Source organism: Rhineura floridana, chromosome 2 (genome assembly GCF_030035675.1).
Source record: "Rhineura floridana isolate rRhiFlo1 chromosome 2, rRhiFlo1.hap2, whole genome shotgun sequence".
Taxonomy (NCBI): Eukaryota; Metazoa; Chordata; class Lepidosauria; order Squamata; family Rhineuridae; genus Rhineura; species Rhineura floridana.
In genome coordinates, this window is record NC_084481.1 from 69,124,708 (window position 1) to 69,143,350 (window position 18,643).

The following is an 18,643-nucleotide window of genomic DNA, read 5'->3' on the forward strand; positions in this document are numbered from 1 at the left end:
GTTCTGCTCTTGTAAGAAATCAGTCCTTCAGTGTGACTGCACCTACGCTTTGGAACTCCCTGGCTATTGAGATTGTACTTCATGGTACCCTTTCCAGCACCTGCTAAAAACATTTTTGTTTAGGCAAGCCTATTCAGGCATATAGAAACTATTGTGTTTTTATCTGTTTTTAACCCATTGCTGGTTTTATTATTTTGAATGTTTCAAAATACTGTCTAACTGTTTTTGCCAATAATTTTGTTTTAATTCCTTCTGTAAACTGCTCTGAGATTTTTTTACAATTAAGTAGTATATAAATGTTGTAAATAAAATACATAAATACATTTTGGAGTCACTGTGACCCTTGAGTCTCTTCCCACTTTTAGGAACAAAGAAATCTGCCTTATACCAACTCAGATCATTTGGTACCATCTAGCTCAGTACTGATGACATGGACTAGCATTGGCTCTCCAGGATTCCAGGCAATAATCTTTTCCAGAAATTGAATTTTGGACCTTTGCATGCAAAGCATATGCCCTACTACTAAGCTACAACCCTTCCCCTGTTTAAAAAAGTATCTTTTAAAATTGTCCTTTTCAATTCACTAATGAATGCACATCATACCTAAGACAGATCCACACCATTAATTTAAAACACATTCAACACACATTTGAAGCATATGAATCCCACCACAGAACTGGGAACTGTAGTTTGTTAAAGGTGGTGAGAACTATAACTGAGGGGAAAACTACACTTCCCAGGATTCTTTAGGGGAAGTCATGCACTTCAAATCAAGTTGGATGTGCTTTAAATGTATTGTGTGGATCTAATTAATAAACTTTGCCTGCATGTAAATCATTTTAATTAATTTTTCAAAATGGAAATAAGCTATAAAGTGTACTGGCTGACCATGGGCTACTCACCATCTCTCAGCCTATCTGCCCCTCAGAATGAAAACAATGGAAGGGAACCACGGTCACCCCAAGAAGGGCACACTTAAAATGTAGAGGAAATAATGTACAGCCATAGTGTGAAATCAGATACTATTGGGACACAGTATGAAAAAAATATTTATATAAGCATGATGGTCAAAGATGTTTATTATTTACACAACCGGTAAAGATATTTATAGTGCAATCCTATGTTTGTTTACTCAGAAGCAAGTTCCAATGTATTCATTGGGGCTTACTCAAACTGGGAAGTGTGCAGAGAACTGCAACCTCAAGTGATAAGGAACTTCATTCACCTAACCCAAAATTCAGAATCATGCCACTTTAAGATGTTTTGCAACTGTTTATACTTGTTTTCATGGTTATTCGATTTTAAAGGGATTTATTTCTTATTGTGAGCTGCCTTGCTTTCCAATCAGCAACCTTACTTCACAGGGTTGTTGGAAGGACTCCATATACACAAACACACTGCAGATGTAAAAATACAAACACCCCATATAATAGTTTATTGTACAACCAGTTGGTCATACCAGGACATTTTTAAAAAAAGCAGTATTAGTTTCCTACATAATAAAAACTGTGATACCGAAGTAAGCACTGCCTAATTGCTTTAAAAATAGGATTGGAGAGGGGAGAAAGATTGACTAGGCAAACACAATTCTTTGCTATGTTCATTCAAAATTCCCATCAACCTACAGCACAATGCTAACCATATCTACTCAAAAGTAAGTCCTATTGAATTCAATGAGATTTACTCCGGGTATGTGGGATTAGCATTGCAGCTTTACTCCCAGAAAACCGAGTATTGGATTAAAGCTTCATATTGGGAAGGTTTTCAAAACATTGCCCTCTTCAACAGCCCAGGAAAATTTAAACATGTTTGACTCCTGCACACAAGAGATAAAAAAACTGAAAGCTATATACTTACTCGATTTGTGAGATTTTCTGATAAACAGGAAAAAACAACCATTTTCTGGCATTGCAGTGGGGTCTGGGCACTGTCTGGAGATTAAGAAATCACAACCCTGACTTCATTTACTGGCAACAAACCTGAAACGGCGGGGTGAGAGCAGCCTGCTATGAGCTGTTTTAACAGTAGTTGCAAGGGGGGGGGGACTGATGTTTTGATGTATATCTCGTGAACCAGACCACTAGAAACTTTATTTTTTTTTAAAGCTGAGAGTCCGGAGATTAAAATGACTCACCCAGAGACCTGGAGAGCACCCCCAAAATCTGGAGTCCCTGGGCAAAAATGGGACAGCTGGCAACCCTATACAGCATACAATACTTAATTAACAACCTGTCCCTTCCCTCCCACCAACATTTGTATTCTTCACAATGCCTAGAGCAACACTGACGAAATACTTGTATTAGGAGGACGAGAAAGTCACGCTATAAAAAACCCAAATTATTCTACTCTGGTACTACATATGCCACTCTTGTGGCTGTATAATTATGAAACAGGGAGAAAAGTATCTCCCTATCCACTTACCGTGAACATGGGGGAAATTTAGAAGTATCATCATTGCCCAGAAATCATGATCCTATTCCTGAGACCTGGCTGATAGCAGCACGCTGTAAGGGAAGGTTAATTGGGCTACCACACAGTTACAAGGAGAATGCTGTCTCATTGTTCTGGAAGGTGACTGTGCATTGTTACAATGCAGCTTTCGACTGTGCATTGTTACGATGCACAGCCAACTGACTTTTTCAGGACAGAATCAGGTATTGTCAAGGTATCCAAGGGCAGAGAGAGCCCTGTTTTACTGGTGCTGTGTCTCTACTTCACTTGTCTGGCATAAGATGCCATTTTGTCTGTAGTGGCTCAAGCAAAGCTGCACCAGCTGAAACAGCTTTGTAAAATCATGCTGCTCTCAAGTTACAGAGCAGTTCAATCAAGACTTTATATTGACTTTTAATATCCACATCTCTTCACTTTCAAAATTCAAATTATTATGAATAACCCACATAAAAAAGGGATGCTAAATGAGGCAGCAGTTTATGATGATTATTTGTAAGAAAAGTGGTTAAGGATGAAGCTTGTCTATACTGGCTATAGTATATAGCCAGTCTCGTGGCTGTATAATATAGAACATAAAGTGATGAGGACTCAGTGGCACTATGGTTGTTCCACACAACTCTATTTTGTGGTATATTAATGTGGCATTCTGTGGAAGATTATTCTACAAGCCCCCCTGAGAATATGGTTAAAGGGAGGCATATAAATATTTAAGATAAAATAAAATAAAATAAAATCTTCTGTAAGTAATCAGGACAGATATTCAACTCTACTCTCCACTGTCAGTAACAATGATGTAGGAGAAAAATATCCATTGTGACATCAGGATCTTCATTGTCCTTGTGTTGTGCAGGTTCTGCTTCTGGCTCATTGCAGTGCTGATACTATGAATTAGATAAGGGAAGCATTGTGTTTGTAGGAGACAGCTGATGCATGGATAAGCCTGCTTTTAAATGCCAGCTTGCTTTTGTATGGCTCTTCTAATCATGAAAGTCTATAGCCTTGTTCAGACAACCAAGAAAGGGTGGGTGAGAGCAAGCCTCTCCAATGGAAGATTATAGTAAGAGTTCATTGAGGAATATCATGCATTCTAAGTATCACAAATGTATTTAAGACATTTGTCTGCAAATACATCTGAATCTGGTAAAACATGAAAGGACTACTGCACAGTGAGAGCGCATCTGCTTTGCATGCAAGGTTCCATGATCAATCCCCATCATCTCCAGGTAGAACAGAGAAAGACTCCCATCTGAAACCCTAGAGAACGGCTGTCATTCAATGTTAGCAATACTGAGCCAGATGAACCAATGGTCTGACTCAATGTAAGATAGCTTCCTATGGACCTATGTTTGTATGTAATATAGCATCCTGTACAGTATACTGTGTGCATGATAAGTACATGTTATATTATGGTGACTATCATAACTGATATGCAAAGCTGGAAAGTACATGACAGCATCTTCCTCAAGCCATTTCACTGAGAATCACCCTCCACCCCCAAAATATATCACATTCTTCCATTTATCTAATAAATCTCCCATAGAAATTTGTGTTTTACTAATTAACAGTCACACATGGCTTCTTGAAGAGAGAGAACGTGGTACTGAGAAAGCAGGTGTTTAACCATTTTTCCTGATGGGAACTCTGTCTCCTCCAATGCTACTGTTAGGTTAGCTTAGAGGAGGCAACATATAAGAAAAATCTATCACACCTGTTTATTTTCCCCCATTAGAATCAACAGCAGCTTCAGGAGGAATTTTGATCAGCAAATGGTGCAGGAGGAAAGGGTTAAATGTCCATCCACAGCACTACTTCCCCAATCAAACCCTCAAGAAATCCTGATCATGTATCTCCCACACTATGTCAAAGCTGTATATGCCGCTAGAAAATATATTATACTTCCTTTCTTTCATTTAGTGTCAAGATCTACCCAAAGTTTGACTGATGTACCTGTGAAAGACATCGGGGAAGTGAAAGTTTCTTCCACTCAAGGTGGCATAAAGAAATCACAAAATACTGAGTTGAGACTCTCACAAGTCCACATCTCCAAACCAGAAACAATTCTCCATACAGCTAGATATCCCATCACTGTTGATATTCAACCACTAACCAAGGAAAGAGTGGAGCCTCTGACTCATGCATCATCTGTGAAGAAGCTGCTTCTGAATTCCAAACTGTCTCACAGACCCTTTTCGTCAAATGAAGCAAAACATATCACCCAGAGCCACCTTCTACACCAAAAAGGTAAAGCAGCTCATCAAGAGGCAGCCCAGATGTTATCAGAATATGAGATTTATGCCCAGTCACATACTAGAAGCAATGTTTCCACTCAACAGGAAATCAATGCAAGGCCGCATGCTGTTCAGCAGATTCATACCTCATTTGGCACACAGTCTTCTGGAAAACAGTCTTTTGGGACTTCAACTTTACAGGCTGGATCTGCTCATGGTTTTAAAGCAGACCACCCAAGAACATCTGTTTTAGTGACACCATTGGCCTCCTCATTCCATTTGAAAGCTACTTTTTCTGCTACAGCCCCGCAAGGCACCAGCCACCCAGCAGGGGGTTCTGCAAAATCAAAGGCAACAGGGTGGACAGCTTTGGCCAGAAAGCCATATGCCTCCACAGTCAATCCTTTAGTACTTTCCACATCCCTTAATAGGTTGCTTCTTGAGAAGAAAGTCACCTGTGTTGATACACTGTGTTTTAGTGGTGTGCGTTGTGAGTCAACAGAGCACAGGGAATTCAGATGTGGACCCTGCCCCTTCGGGTACAGTGGTGATGGAATTCAATGTCACGGTAAGAAAGAGGGAGAAAAAATGTTCCTATAATGTTTCCTTCATTTCAAAGCCAAGTGTTGGGGGGAAATAATGCTTTACTTATATAACACTTTTACATTTACAGCGTATACATATGTGAGCATGCCCTAGTAAGTGTATTTAGGTCTGGATCCTTACAGAGCACTCCCAACTATAAGATGCTGGGTAGGATAACTTATGCCAGCGCAAGTTACTCCTATTCCAAACTCTGTTCTGGAGCCTCTGGGAGGGTCTACTGCCAGCTGAGCTGGCAGGTGGGTATGGGCCTAAGTTATGAGGATTGGGTCCTAGGTCACATGAACAAGCTGAACAGGGTTTGGAACAGATGTCTCTCCTTGCCCCATCCCTCCCTCACCCCCAGAATACCCCTTTTGGGGGACTTGCATTGGCGTACGTTCAAGTCCTGCTGGCTGAGCTCTGGCAGAACACTGGTTGAGCCAGGGAGAGGGACTTATGCTGGCACATCTTTGGCTCAAAGGGGGTGAGGGACTTATGCTGGCTGAGCCCTGGCTCAGTTTGAGAAAGCCCAAGATCTGCTGAATCTAAACTCTCATCCAGGTGGATCTTGGGTTTTGTATTGTGCTATTAGTGTGCAAATGGGTTTACAATCTTTATTCCAATTAACATATCAGGAACTTTCTGGTTGAAAGACCAGAAAAAGAAAAACAAGTGGATAAATGTTTTGAACTCAAGGCTTCCAGACCCATCTCTTACAGCTCATCCATTGACCACAGTGAATTAATTATACAGCCACAAGAGTGGCTGTATACTATAGCCAGTGGGGATTTTTCACATTCCACAATGTTAATTTGAAAATACCCCCATGCCATTCTGATGCTTCCCATAAGCTCATTTCAAAACAAAACCTTACAAAACTTATAGTCCTGAACTCAGAAACGCTTGCTTAACAACCCTCTCAATATTCATGGTTATACACAAAACAGTCAGAGAGAATAGACAGTTCAAAGTGTAAAAAGAGAAAGAGAAAAACCCAGAGCCCTTTTGGATTTTTTTCTCTGAGAGTTCTCACAATCTGTTGAAATTCATTAAAAATCAGCCATGTACACAGAGTACCTGTAATCCTAATACTGACCTCGCCCCATACTCTGACCTTCATCTTCTGCAGTTTAAAAGTAAAAAAAAAATGCCTGGCTGATTTTTAATTAATTTAAGAAATTTTGGCTGGAACCCTATGATAACATCGGGCATGCTCATTAAGAACCAACTGTCAGAGTTCTAAAAGCCAGACTCACAGCTGCTGGGCTTGCCTAATTAGGGGGTGACACCCACACCAGACTTTGATTTCACTTGAGACAGTCATGGATTCCCTCAGAAAATCCTGGGAAGTGTAGTTCGTGAAGGGTGTTGAGAGGAGACTCATGTTCCATTGAGAGAGCTTCAGTGGCCAGAGTGGTTTAACTTTCAGCCACTCTGATTGAAGTCTGTGAGGGGAACAGGGTGTCTCCTAGCAACTCTCAGCACCCTTTACTAACTACACTTCCCAGGATTCTTTGAGAGAAGCCATGAGTGTCCAAAGTGAAATAAAGGCCTGGTGTGGATGTAGCCAGGGACAGCTTTGGTTCAAATTTGGGTGGGAGGCTACATGTGCCTGCTGTAAAATAAAAAGGTGGGGGAAAGGCTGGAACACAATGATACTGTTCATAATGTTTTGCTTTTGGAAAGGAAAGGAGCTTCCCCTCTGCCCAGTGCCCACCCACCAATCTCCTCCCCTCCCTCCCCCTCCCCCAGGTCAGTATTGGACTACGACCTGGGAGATCAGGATTTGAATTCCCACACAGCCATGAAGCACACTGGGTGACCTTGGGCCAGTCACTGCCTCTCAGCCTCAGATGAAGGCAATGGTAAAACTATATCTGAATACCATTTACCATGAAAACCCTATTCAAAGGGTCAACATAAGTCGGAATCGACTTGAAGGCAGTTCATCTCTATTTTCAAACAAGATTGCACAGAAATAAACTCAAAAAGTATGCAAATGATCAAACCCACCTTCCCTTCTCCTTCCTCCTATCCCCCCTCTTGCCCCTTCCCTCCACCTTCCTTGGCCCCTCCCTACTCATCCCCATCACCTTCCAATTCCCTCCTTCCCCTTCCTCCTCCTCCGTCTCCCGTTCCTCATCCCCGTGGTCAGTTTAACCTATCTTAAGCATGATTGCACGGAAGTAAATGCCATTGAACTCTATAAGCATGCAAATGATCAAACCTTCCTCCCCTCCCCCTTCCTTTGTCCCCCTCTAATACGCTCCTTCCCCTTCCCCCTCCTCCTCCCCCACGGTCAGTTTTTCCTATCCTAACCATGGCTGCACAGGAGTAAATCCCATTGAACTCAATAATCATGCAAATGATCAGACCTGCTTTTCCCCTTCTCCTCTCCTCTCCCTTCCTCCTCCCCTCCCCTCTTCCTTCTTTCTCCTCCCCTGCCCACTCCAGCCCTCCCTCCCTCTCCCCCTGGTCACTTTTACCTATCCTAAGCATAATTGCACGGGAGTAAATCTCAGAGAATTCAATAAACATGCAAATGATCAAACCTGTCCTTCTCCTCCCCTCCCCCTCCTGCCTGCTCCCATCCCAGTCCTCCCTTCTGCATTTCCTCCCCTCCCTCCTCCTCCTCCTTCCCTCCCCATCCCCTGTGGTCATTCTCACCTATCCTAAGCATGATTGCAGGGGAGTAAATCCCACTGAACTCAATAAGCATGCAAATGATCAATCTACTCTCAGCAAACTTTCACAGGATCCCATTTCTTACCTCCCGGATTAAAAAGCAGGGAAATTCACTAATAGGCAAAAAACCTTGCGGTTTAAGAACATACCTATAGCCAAGAGGTATTTCTATCAAACTTTTAAAAGCAGGGAAATTGCACAGCTATAGTGAATCCACCAGGGGAGCAGGAGACCTGACCTCTCTGAGATATTGGACTGCCCTGCAAATTGGTCAAAATGCAAACACCATTTGGGTTGGTCTTTCACAGTCCAATCCACTTGCTGTGTAGCTTGGAAGAATTTGGTAGCATGTGCCTCTGAGCATATGGTGAGCGGTGGCATATGGTGAGCGGTTGACCACTGGAATAAATAATTAAATTTATTTTGGTGAAAATTGGGAAAACGTCATTGAAACTGTATAAAATACCCATGAATGAGACTAACATATGATACTGCATGCTCATTAAGGGTATAATTACCAAGAGTCTATACTGAGCCAAATTATACCACTGCTTTTAAATTCTGATACTAATGGGGAGGGGAGGGACCTGATATTTGACCTAATATACATGTCTTTGGGGAGATAATCACAGTAGTGCATTATGAAATAGATGATTAATTTTCCTGCTTAAATTAGCACATTAATTAGATAATTTAAAGAAGCACAATGAAATAATATTATACACAATTAAGATAGACTGGGTGTATTATTCTGTTAAAGTATCTCTGGCAAACTGCATGTATAATTTTATTACTAAATAACCTGTGTTATTAATTTAAATTTTCCATATGCATGAATAGCTCTTTGTCCAGGAAACATGGCTTCTTTACTGGCTGTTCCTAGGAAGTTTTACCACTGGCTATATCAAGTTTTCATACATACACCACAACACAGATAGTTGTAAATCAGATACAAATTACCCATTATCCCCACACCCCCAAAGAAGACTCAAGACAAGGAAGTTGGGAAGATGTTATATTAATTAAAATGTAATATTGAACTTGGAGAACCTGCAGACCAAACCAACCAAATTAACCAAATTAAACTCTGATTGGGCAGGTGAGGTTGAACCTTCTTGTGGGGGGAATGTTTCCCCCCCAGACCCCTGGGCATGTCTCCAGCCAAAGGCTGTGGCCCTCAGTCAAGGATAGGGATAAAATACTTCCCTCCTTCCTAGGCAAGCCTTGGGTGGGCACCTACCCTGTGCCTCCTGGCCCCTCTGTCTTGGCTTTCACCTGAATGTGCAAGATAGGCCCCAGGGGCACCCCCTAACTATGCCCCAGGCATGAAGCATTGGGAGATCCCCAAAGGGTGCCCCTAATCCCATAACTGTCTCAGTATACCTCATGATAACCCCCAACCTCCTCACCTGCCCTAACACCATGCTACAAGAGATGATCAGCAGCTGCTTGATCGCCTCTACCAATAAGAATTATGCGAGCTAAACCCCTCTGCAGGTCCTCCAAAAAGACATCACAACCCAATGCAGAAAGATGAATGCCATCCTCCCTATAAAACTGTGGGACGTAATGCCTAATCCTGGCATGAGGAATGAAAGCCCAACCCATAGCTAACACAAATTTATGAACCCTCCTGTTCACCCATCTTCTGGCCCTGTCAATCCTGTTGGGATGTATAGCTCCCTGCCAAACTCACCTTTCTAAAAGGTCAGACCAGATGACAAACAGATCTGAGAAATTGTGTTTAAACCAAACTAGGTCCTGAATCACTCTGTGCAGCAGATTAAGGCCTGGCTTCTGCACAAAATCATTCTCACCCAGGTGTATCACCAAAACTAAGTACCCATTGCCATAGCAAGTGCTGGTCGGTTACTTTGTAGATTTGCTTATTAGTTTCTGTGGCCAGCCCACTCCTTAGTGATCAAACCAGAATGGATAACAATACCTCAAGAGAAAATAATATTACAGGCAATGAATTCCAGTAAACATGGGCACCATAGGCAGGAAAATTACTCAGGTGCACCAGTCTCTTGCCTGTTGAAATGACAAAAAGAGTGCATGTCAAGGATGTATTCTCTTCCCATCATTACCCTTTTTTTAATCTTTTCCAAATAAACATGACCATGATAACAGAAGGTATTCAACTAAATCTTACTCAGAATAGACCCATTGAAATTAATAAACCTAAGTTAATCACATCTATTACCTTCTGAGTAGGACTAACATTGAATACCACCCATAGTTAGGTTTGATGTGGAAAGGCAGGCATAGGTCACTGATAAGGAACTCATTTTACTGGAGGTCCATGTTGAGTAGGTAATGAGAATAGCCAGCATAGTTCCTCCCACGTCTCTGAAGTCCCGTGGCCATAGCTGTTGCTCCATCCAAGGAACCCTCTTTGTTCCCAGCTGGCAACTGGGTCAACTGGGGGAGGTCAAGAAAGTACCAACTCAGTGGGTTAGATTCGTCTCTGCCGTTGCTAATTCCTACACTAGGGTGTTACTAAGTGATACACTTGCTACCCAAAGGTCTCCAAGCAAATTACAACATAATTAAAAGCCAAAATAAAATATCATACATAAAACAAAACAAAACAAAAAGCAATAACTATCCCCATACAGACACAGAAAGCTTTGACAGGACACTAATACAACAACATAAACTTAGTCGATCAAATGCCTGGGGAAAAAGATAAGTCTTTACCTATCACCAAAACAACGTCAGTGAAGGTGCCAGGCGGACCTCGCTGGGGAGCATATTCCACAGATGGGGAGCCACAATGCAGATGGGAAGCCATAAAGGCCCTCTCTCTTGTCACCACCTTCTGAGCCTCCCTCAGAGGGGGGGACCTGGAGAAGGGCCTCAGAAGAAGATCTAAGGTTCTGGGTAGGTTCATATCAGGAGAGGCGTTCCAAAATATATTGGGGTCCTAAAACATAAAGAGCTTTATAGGTCAAAACCAGCACTTGAATTGGGCTCGGAAGTATACAGGCAGCCAGTGTAACTGGAACAGGACTGGTGTTATGTGCTCTATTCCCCTTGAATCTATCAACAGTCGGGCAGCTTCTGAACCGTTTTCAAAGGTAGTCCCACATATAGCACATTGCAATAATGCAATCTTGAGATTACCAGAGCAGAGATGACTGTAGCCAGGTTATCCCTGTCCAGATAGGGTCACAATTAGGCCACCAGTCTAAGCTGAGGGAAGGCACTCTGTGCCACCAAGGCCACCTGTGTCTCAAGTGACAGCAATGGATTCAGGAGAACCTCCAAACTACAAACCTGCTCCTTCAGAGGGAATGTGACCCTTCTAGAGCAATCTGCACACCACTCAGCCTATCAGAGGAACCACCCACCAACAGCATCTCAGTCTTGTCTGGATTTAGCTTCAGTTTATTGGCCCTCATCCAGTGCATTATTGCAACCAAGCACCAATTCAGCACATCCGCTGCCTTGTCTGCAGAACATGAAAAGGAGAAATAGAGTTGCATTTCATCAGCATACTGAGGGCAACACACTCCTAAACCCATGGATGATAGTTGATATTGATGATGATTATTACATTTATTACCTGCCCTTCACCAGTAAATCCCAGGGTGGATCACAACAATGTAAAATACATTATTAAAACAGTTTAAAAGAAATAACATTCACCACTAGACAGAACACCTTCAGATTTGGGGAAAAGAGCAAATCATGGGATGCAAGCTTAAAAGCAAAAAGAAGTAAGTGATAAATAATCTAGAACTACCCAAGAGGGGCAGCCAATTTTCTAGAAGAAACCAAGGATTCATCTAGACAAATTTCTGGCACCTCAAAACTAGAGTGTGGAGATTCCACATGTTTGTCCTTGTGTGACTACCACATTTGTTTCTGTAATTTACCAATTAAAATGTTCTTCTTGGAATATAAATCCTAGAAGCAGTTTCCTCACTGTTTTGATTGGTAGGCAGCCTGATCCTTTTGCTTTCGTCATTGCACATCTTTTTGGATATGTACTATGACTGGAAAACATTATTCTTCCCTCATTCCTACTGTATATCCAATGGTGTCCCCTGACTAAATAGCATGTCTGCATAGTCTCATAGTTTGCTCCATCACATGCTTCTTCTGTGCCCCTGCCAGTTACTGTCCAGGACCCTGACCAAAGCTTTGTTGCTGACTCTGTCTGAAAGACTATTGTACTCCAAGCTGCTGATGTTTCTTCCTGCCTTGAAAACTGCAGACTCATCCTGACATGTGCTAGAAAAAAGATTATAATTCCATCCATTAAGGCATGTTATCTTCCATAGACCCCTGACAGTTATGTTGGGAACCATACTGATTCCACACTTGCAACAATGCCAAACTCCTTTTCAAAAAGAACAGAAAACAGATATTTGCACAAAGCTCAGAGAAAACCCAGGGATTTTATAACACGTTTAGGTTTTAAGAGGATAGCTGTGTGTAAAGGAAGAATGAGCGGAAGAACAGTTGACAACAGGAGAGTGTGGTGGAATGGTGGGTGGAGTCAGAATGTTGAGATAGGGAGCTAGACAGGGAGTTAGAGAGATGAGAGAAAGAGAAACAAATATATGTAAAAGGTTGGTGTATACTAGGATAAATGGTGTTGAGAGGAGTCACTTAGGTTAGGTTAGGATTATTTATTATTCGTCATCAAATTAGTTGCTTGTTTGTTTATTTATTGCATTTATATCCCCCTTTCCTCCAGAGCTCAAGGTGATGTGCATGGGTCTCCTGTCCCCATTTTATCCTCACAACAACCCTGTGAGATAGGTTAGGCTGAAAGACAGTGATTGGCCCAAGGTCACCCAGTGAGCTTATGGCTGAATGGGGATTCGAACCCTGGTCTCCCAGGTCCTAGTCCAACACCTTAACCATTAAACCACCCTGGCTCTCAGATGTTCTGATTGTTATTTTCCATAAATAAATAAATGTACTGATTTAAATTAATGAATGTTGTGGGGGGGGGGTCTAGGTCTCATCCCATATGCTAGATTTGTTTCACACAGTTAAGCATATAGAGGTACTATATGCTATTTCTCTCTAACTTGGTAGGTGCCTATTTATTTTAGTTATGGATAAGGAGAGTTTGGACTCAGTGGGCCAACTGAGTGGCTTACCCAGTGACCTCTAGGGGTCATGGTCTCGTAGGGAACCCCTGGAATATCACACTATGGTAAGAAATAAAGCAATAAGGAATGTTGCAAGAAGTGAAACAAGGCATAACTAAAGCATTTGCATAAGTAGCCCACACAATCACCATCTCATATAAACGCTTTTATCATATACATTGGATGATATGCAAGGGATGTGTTTTTCACCACTTTTCATTCCTGGATCTGAAGCTTGCAACCTGCAATGTAGAACCCTCATATCTAGCTGTGGGAAAGATGGAAAAAACACACTTTTTTAATGTGGTAGATCCTTATTGTATCTCTTGTAAGCTGTGGTCTGTACTAGACCCTTTCTCCACATGAAGAGCATCTACACAGTGGTTTACTGTGTGTTTTGTGCTACATCTCCTTTAAATTTACATGGTTCACATGACATTACAAGCAAATAGAAGCTATCACGCAGTTTCCCCCCGTAAATCTGTACAAACCCAATCAACTGATAATACAAAAAGGGAAGAAAAAAGCGTCTTCACTCTGTATCTCTAGTGCTTGCAGATGCTTTGCTCCGATGCTTTTTGGTGGATGTGTCAATCGTTTCCCTCTCCACGCCCACTGTCTCCTCTCCTCTTCTTTCATTTTATTTCCTGTAGGCTGACAAGCAACTTATGGCTGCTCTCCTCCATTCTGCTGCCCTTTTTTATGTAGCTGCAAACGGTGTCTTTGTTTTCTTTTCCCCCTAAGTTGTGTGCAAAAGCAGGACACTACTCGAACAAAGATTTGTGTTTCAACTGTATCCTACCAGGGAAAACACAGATATTCACACTTCTGAGATTTTTTTAAAGGAACCTACTGCAGTTGGTAGAACAGACTGAGCATGCTCAGTTGACAAGCAACCAGAAGGAGTGGAAATATATAATCAAAGGGCAGGGCTACAAGAAAAAAGTGAGACTAATCCTCCCCAGAGAAATGGCTGCTTGTGTGAATGGGAAAAAGTGATGGGCAGCTAATATTGAGCAGGAACTGCAGACGATGCACATGAAAAGCGAAGGTAAAAGAAGCGTATTTCCTATGAAGAAATGCTCCCATATAGATGAGCCCTTAGATATTGATTCAGGAGCATTTTAATACTTGTCTCTGGATCTAAGGGCTTTCATCCTGTGATGCAAAGCCTTCAGATCTAGCCAAAGGGAAGAAAATAAAACATATATGGATTGGGATCTTCAGATGTGTGAGAGAGGAGTCTAGAGCAGCCCCAATGCTGCGCTAGTCTCCTCTCACTTCCAAAGCTTCTGATTCAAAAAAGGGTGTGTTTTTATTACTTCCTCTTCATTGGATGATATTTTGATTCCAGCTTCCACAATGACGTTCCCACCTTAAAGTGGGAGCGGGTTTGCCTTCACCCCATATGGGTAGAGAAGAGTTGGAACGTCTACTCCCGATTGGGTGAGGGAGTAGGGTGAGGCCACATCATGCCTCAGTAGGGGGGAGGGGAGCAGTAGTATTTAATACCGCTCTGCCTCCCTAACTCTTGTCCTCGTGTTCGTTCGCGCCCTCCCTCTCTCCCTCCCTGTGGCAGTATGGGCTTTGCCAGTCGCCAGTGGAGCCATGTAGGAATTTTTTGGTTGGGCCCCACTTTTAGGAGCCCTTCATGTTTTGCCTACTTTATACTGTGGGGTGATTTGTTTGGCTTTTAGGGGAGTAGTGTGGTGACGGCCAGTTTTGGCATTGAGTTCAGGCAGGTGAGGAATTTGGTGGAGGGAGAGGTAGGTATTCTGAGGCATTTTTGGGTAAGGACGCCCCTCAGGAATCTCGCAGGACTCCCGTCTGCGGATAACTGGTGGGTGCCCCTGTGGATTGTCATGCGCATTGGCGTGAACGCGTGTACAGTGGGGCCAGGATGCGCATGGCAAACTGCTCCCAAGGTTCATTGGGCAAGGAGAGAGTCTTGGCCCATATCCTTGCATCAGAGCCCACAGCTATCAGCTGTGATACATGCCCAGGAGACTGGAGGGATTCCATCCCCATCAGAATAGTGCAATTCCTCACCTGCCTGTGGGTTATAAGCAGTTATTAATTATGATTGGATATGTTTGAATTCGGATTCGGATTATGTTATATTTATTAAATATAACATTTAAACCAATGCCACATCTCACGAGTCTTCTTTGGCGGGTGTGGGGGCAATATATTTTTAGCAGAGCAGTATTTGTTGAACTGAGGTTTATGTTGTCCAAACCCATTAATAGGGTTGCTTCCACATTATTTTTTTTGTAATTGCTATCCTTTGCTTTTCCACTTTTTATAGAGCATCCCATAACATCATTTCCATATTCTTGACTTCCAATGTTTTCTGCATTCCTCTTCCTTGTTTCTTCACACACCAGGTTTATAGTGTTGGGTTTCTTTGATAATCAAATACAAATGCAGTTTTACTCTGTCAAAAGTGGACAAAGTATTCTTAAAGTTTATTCAAGCCTCCTGTACCTTTAAATTAAGTACTTCCTTTTTGTGTGCTCAGGTTCAGTTGGTATTATTGCTTCTGAGTGACCCTAGCTGGTCGATTCATGAATAATTTCTCATTGAAACAGCTTCTCTGTAAATTGTCCCATGACAGTTTTGTTTTCACAGGAGGAAACATTTAATTTTTGATTTCCTTTTATTGTTATTATTTTTTTAAAGAAATAAATAGTGAGATAGCACTACTTCTAGCTTTCCCTTGCTGGGAAAAGAAAATGACCCAGAGAAATACACAGAGGGGCTATTCAAGGGGAAATTGCTCACTAATGCCCAGGCAGGATCCAATAAAACTAGCCTAACCTACAAGCTTTTATTTGAAGTATCCAGAAAAAAACTTTGCTGAATGGAACTGATTTGTAAGATGACATTATAGAAGGATCTTGCTAATTAACATTGCTAGTTTATAACACTCTGTTAAATGCCTTGTGGAACTCCTGTTTTCATTACACTCCTGGTTAATTGTAAAAAAGGCAATGCAGTTACTCAGCTGCACTAAGGGGTTCTAGGGTGGAAGTTCCCCAAGCCACTCTGCAGAACAAGGGTGGGGAATCTTTTTCAGCCTCTGGGCCGCATTCCCACATGGGGACTTTCTGGGGGCCACATGCCAGTGGTGGGTGGGGCTAGAGGCAAAAGTGGGTGCTTCAATAGGTGCGAGTCTTACCTTTGTACAGTAGGCTACATTCCAGCCATGCAAAAGTCAGAGATTTCTACTTCTACACACACACACACCCCTCTTCATGTAGGAGGATGTAGAGAAGGGCCAGTTAGGTGTGGCCTGCTGAGGTGCATGACCTAGTAAGAGCAGGGAGAGCGAGACAGAGTGGCCTGGCGGGCTGCATTCAGCTTCCAAGCCTGCGGTTGTCGGCCCTTGTTGTAGAGCGCTGACAGAAATGAAAGTGAACAAGGGGATATAATATCTCATTCTATGCAGCACCCACTGATAATAGGGTTGCCAGGTCAGAAGCATCCCAAAACCTGAGATTTTAGGGGTGGGCCTGAGTGATGTCATGGGGCGGGCCTGAGTGATGTCATGGGGCGGGCCCGAGTGATGTCACAAGGCGGGCCCGAGTGATGTCATTAAGCATAATACATTAAGCATCAACCATAGTTGCTTGGAGCATACAATTAAAAAAAAATCTGACTGGAAATTAAGCTAGACATCGTAGCTAAAAGGTGGAGCCTGGGTAGGGAACATTTAATCTAGCCTACTTGCTTTCGGCAAGAAGGGTTTAAGTGCCTTCAGGCCAGGCCAGTCACTAGAAGGCCACTGTAGGAAGAAAGGAGCCTAGTGTTGTGGAGATGTTAGATGGGAGCATTCGGGAGTAAAGATGGATGCCCCTGAAGGCTGCAATTCTAAACACGTACTAAGGGACTAAGCCCCCATAGAACTCAACAGGACTTACTTCTGAGTAGAAATAGTTTGGATTGTGCTGTTGGTAAAGCTTGACTAGGAATCCTCTGCAAAGACATCCATATCCAAGCAGGGTTGGCAACCCCCTGCTTGGAATGCCCTGCCCTTAATCTTTTAATGTGGCTGCTCCAAACTTCTTTACAGATTTGACCCTTCACTTCAGAAAGAGTTCTGAGAAATGAGTAAGAGTAAGAAGATTCTCTACCCTTTCTGTCTGCATAGATGCCCTCATCCTTCCCCTGCGCCCAGCAGAAGCTGTGGGCCAGGTGGGACGCAGTGGCGTCTCATAGAGGACACCCGCCCCTTTCATGGGGTGTATGATTTGTCCTGGCCCAGAGCAGATTTTGGGATGGGCACCCCCAATTACTTATTTTTCCTGTATGTCTTTTTCTGCTTTGATTTTGTATAGATGCCCTCTTCTGTGACCTGCGCCCAGCAGAAGCTCTGGGCAAGGCGGGATGCAGTGGCATCTCGTAGAGGACACCCTCCCCTTTCCTGGGGTATATGATTTGTACTGTCCCAGAGCAGATTTCGGGGTGGGTACCTCCATGGCGTAGAGTGGTAAGCAGCAGTAATGCAGTCGAAGCTCTGCTCACGGCCGGAGTTCGAGTCCAACAGAAGGAGGAAGTCGAATCTCTGGTAAAAGGGGTCGAGGTCCACTCAGCCTTCCATCCATCCGTGGTTGGTAAAATGAGTACCCGGCATATGCTGGGGGGTAAAGAAAGGCTGGGTATGGAACTGGCACTCCCACCCCATATACACGGTCTGCCTTGTAAACGTTGCAAGACGTCACCCTAAGAGTCGGAAACGACTTGCACTATAAGTGCGGGGACACCTTTACCTTTTTACCGTAAATAGCAGCAATCAGCAATTGTTTGCATTTGTTTCTGAAGTTTCCAAGGCTTTTTCTATGTGTTTTTGTCCATTTTGATTTTGTATTGACGCACCCGTGCATGCCCTGTGCCCAGCAGAAGCTCTGGGCTGGATGGGATGCACTGGCATCTCATAGAGGACACCCTCCCCTTTCCTGGGGTATATGATTTGTCCTGGTCCAGAGCAAATTTTGCGGTGGGCACCCCCAGTTACTTATTTTTTCCTGTATGTTTTGGTCTGCTTTGATTTTGCATAGATGCCCTCATCCTTCCCCTGCGCCCAGCAGAAGCTCTGGGCCAGGCGGGATGCAGTGGCATCTCGTAGAGGACACCCTCCCCTTTCATGGGGTGTATGATTTGTCCTGGTCCAGAGCAAATTTTGCGGTGGGCACCCCCAGTTACTTATTTTTTCCTGTATGTTTTGGTCTGCTTTGATTTTGCATAGATGCCGTCATCCTTCCCCTGCGCCCAGCAGAAGCTCTGGGCCAGGCGGGATGCAGTGGCATCTCGTAGAGGACACCCTCCCCTTTCATGGGGTGTATGATTTGTCCTGGCCCAGAGCACATTTTGGGGTGGGCACCCCCAGTTACTTATTTTTTCCTTTTTTTTCAATTAATTTTTATTCAAATTTTCAAAATCAAGACAATACAAAAAGAAAAACACAAATTAAAACTAATACAATAAAAAGAAACAAAAAAAACCTGTTGACTTCCGATTTGTCGTCGTTCAGCTATAGGTCTATAATATATAACAAACCTGTCTCTTGATAAATTATAA

General features: G+C 42.9%; 1 protein-coding gene across 10 annotated transcripts in view; it reads left to right on the forward strand.

Moving 5' to 3' along the window:
* LOC133376541 (neurogenic locus notch homolog protein 1-like) overlaps window positions 1-18,643 on the forward strand; it is a 231,175-nt gene that overhangs the window by 62,213 nt on the left and 150,319 nt on the right. For all 10 annotated transcript variants that reach the window (XR_009760513.1, XR_009760514.1, XM_061608888.1 and 7 more), the window contains one exon: window positions 4,366-5,247. Coding sequence is in view for 8 of the 10 variants with exons in the window: in XM_061608888.1 (XP_061464872.1) it covers window positions 4,366-5,247 (882 nt within the window). In the remaining 2 variants the exon portion in view is untranslated. The remainder of the gene's footprint in view (window positions 1-4,365; window positions 5,248-18,643) is intronic.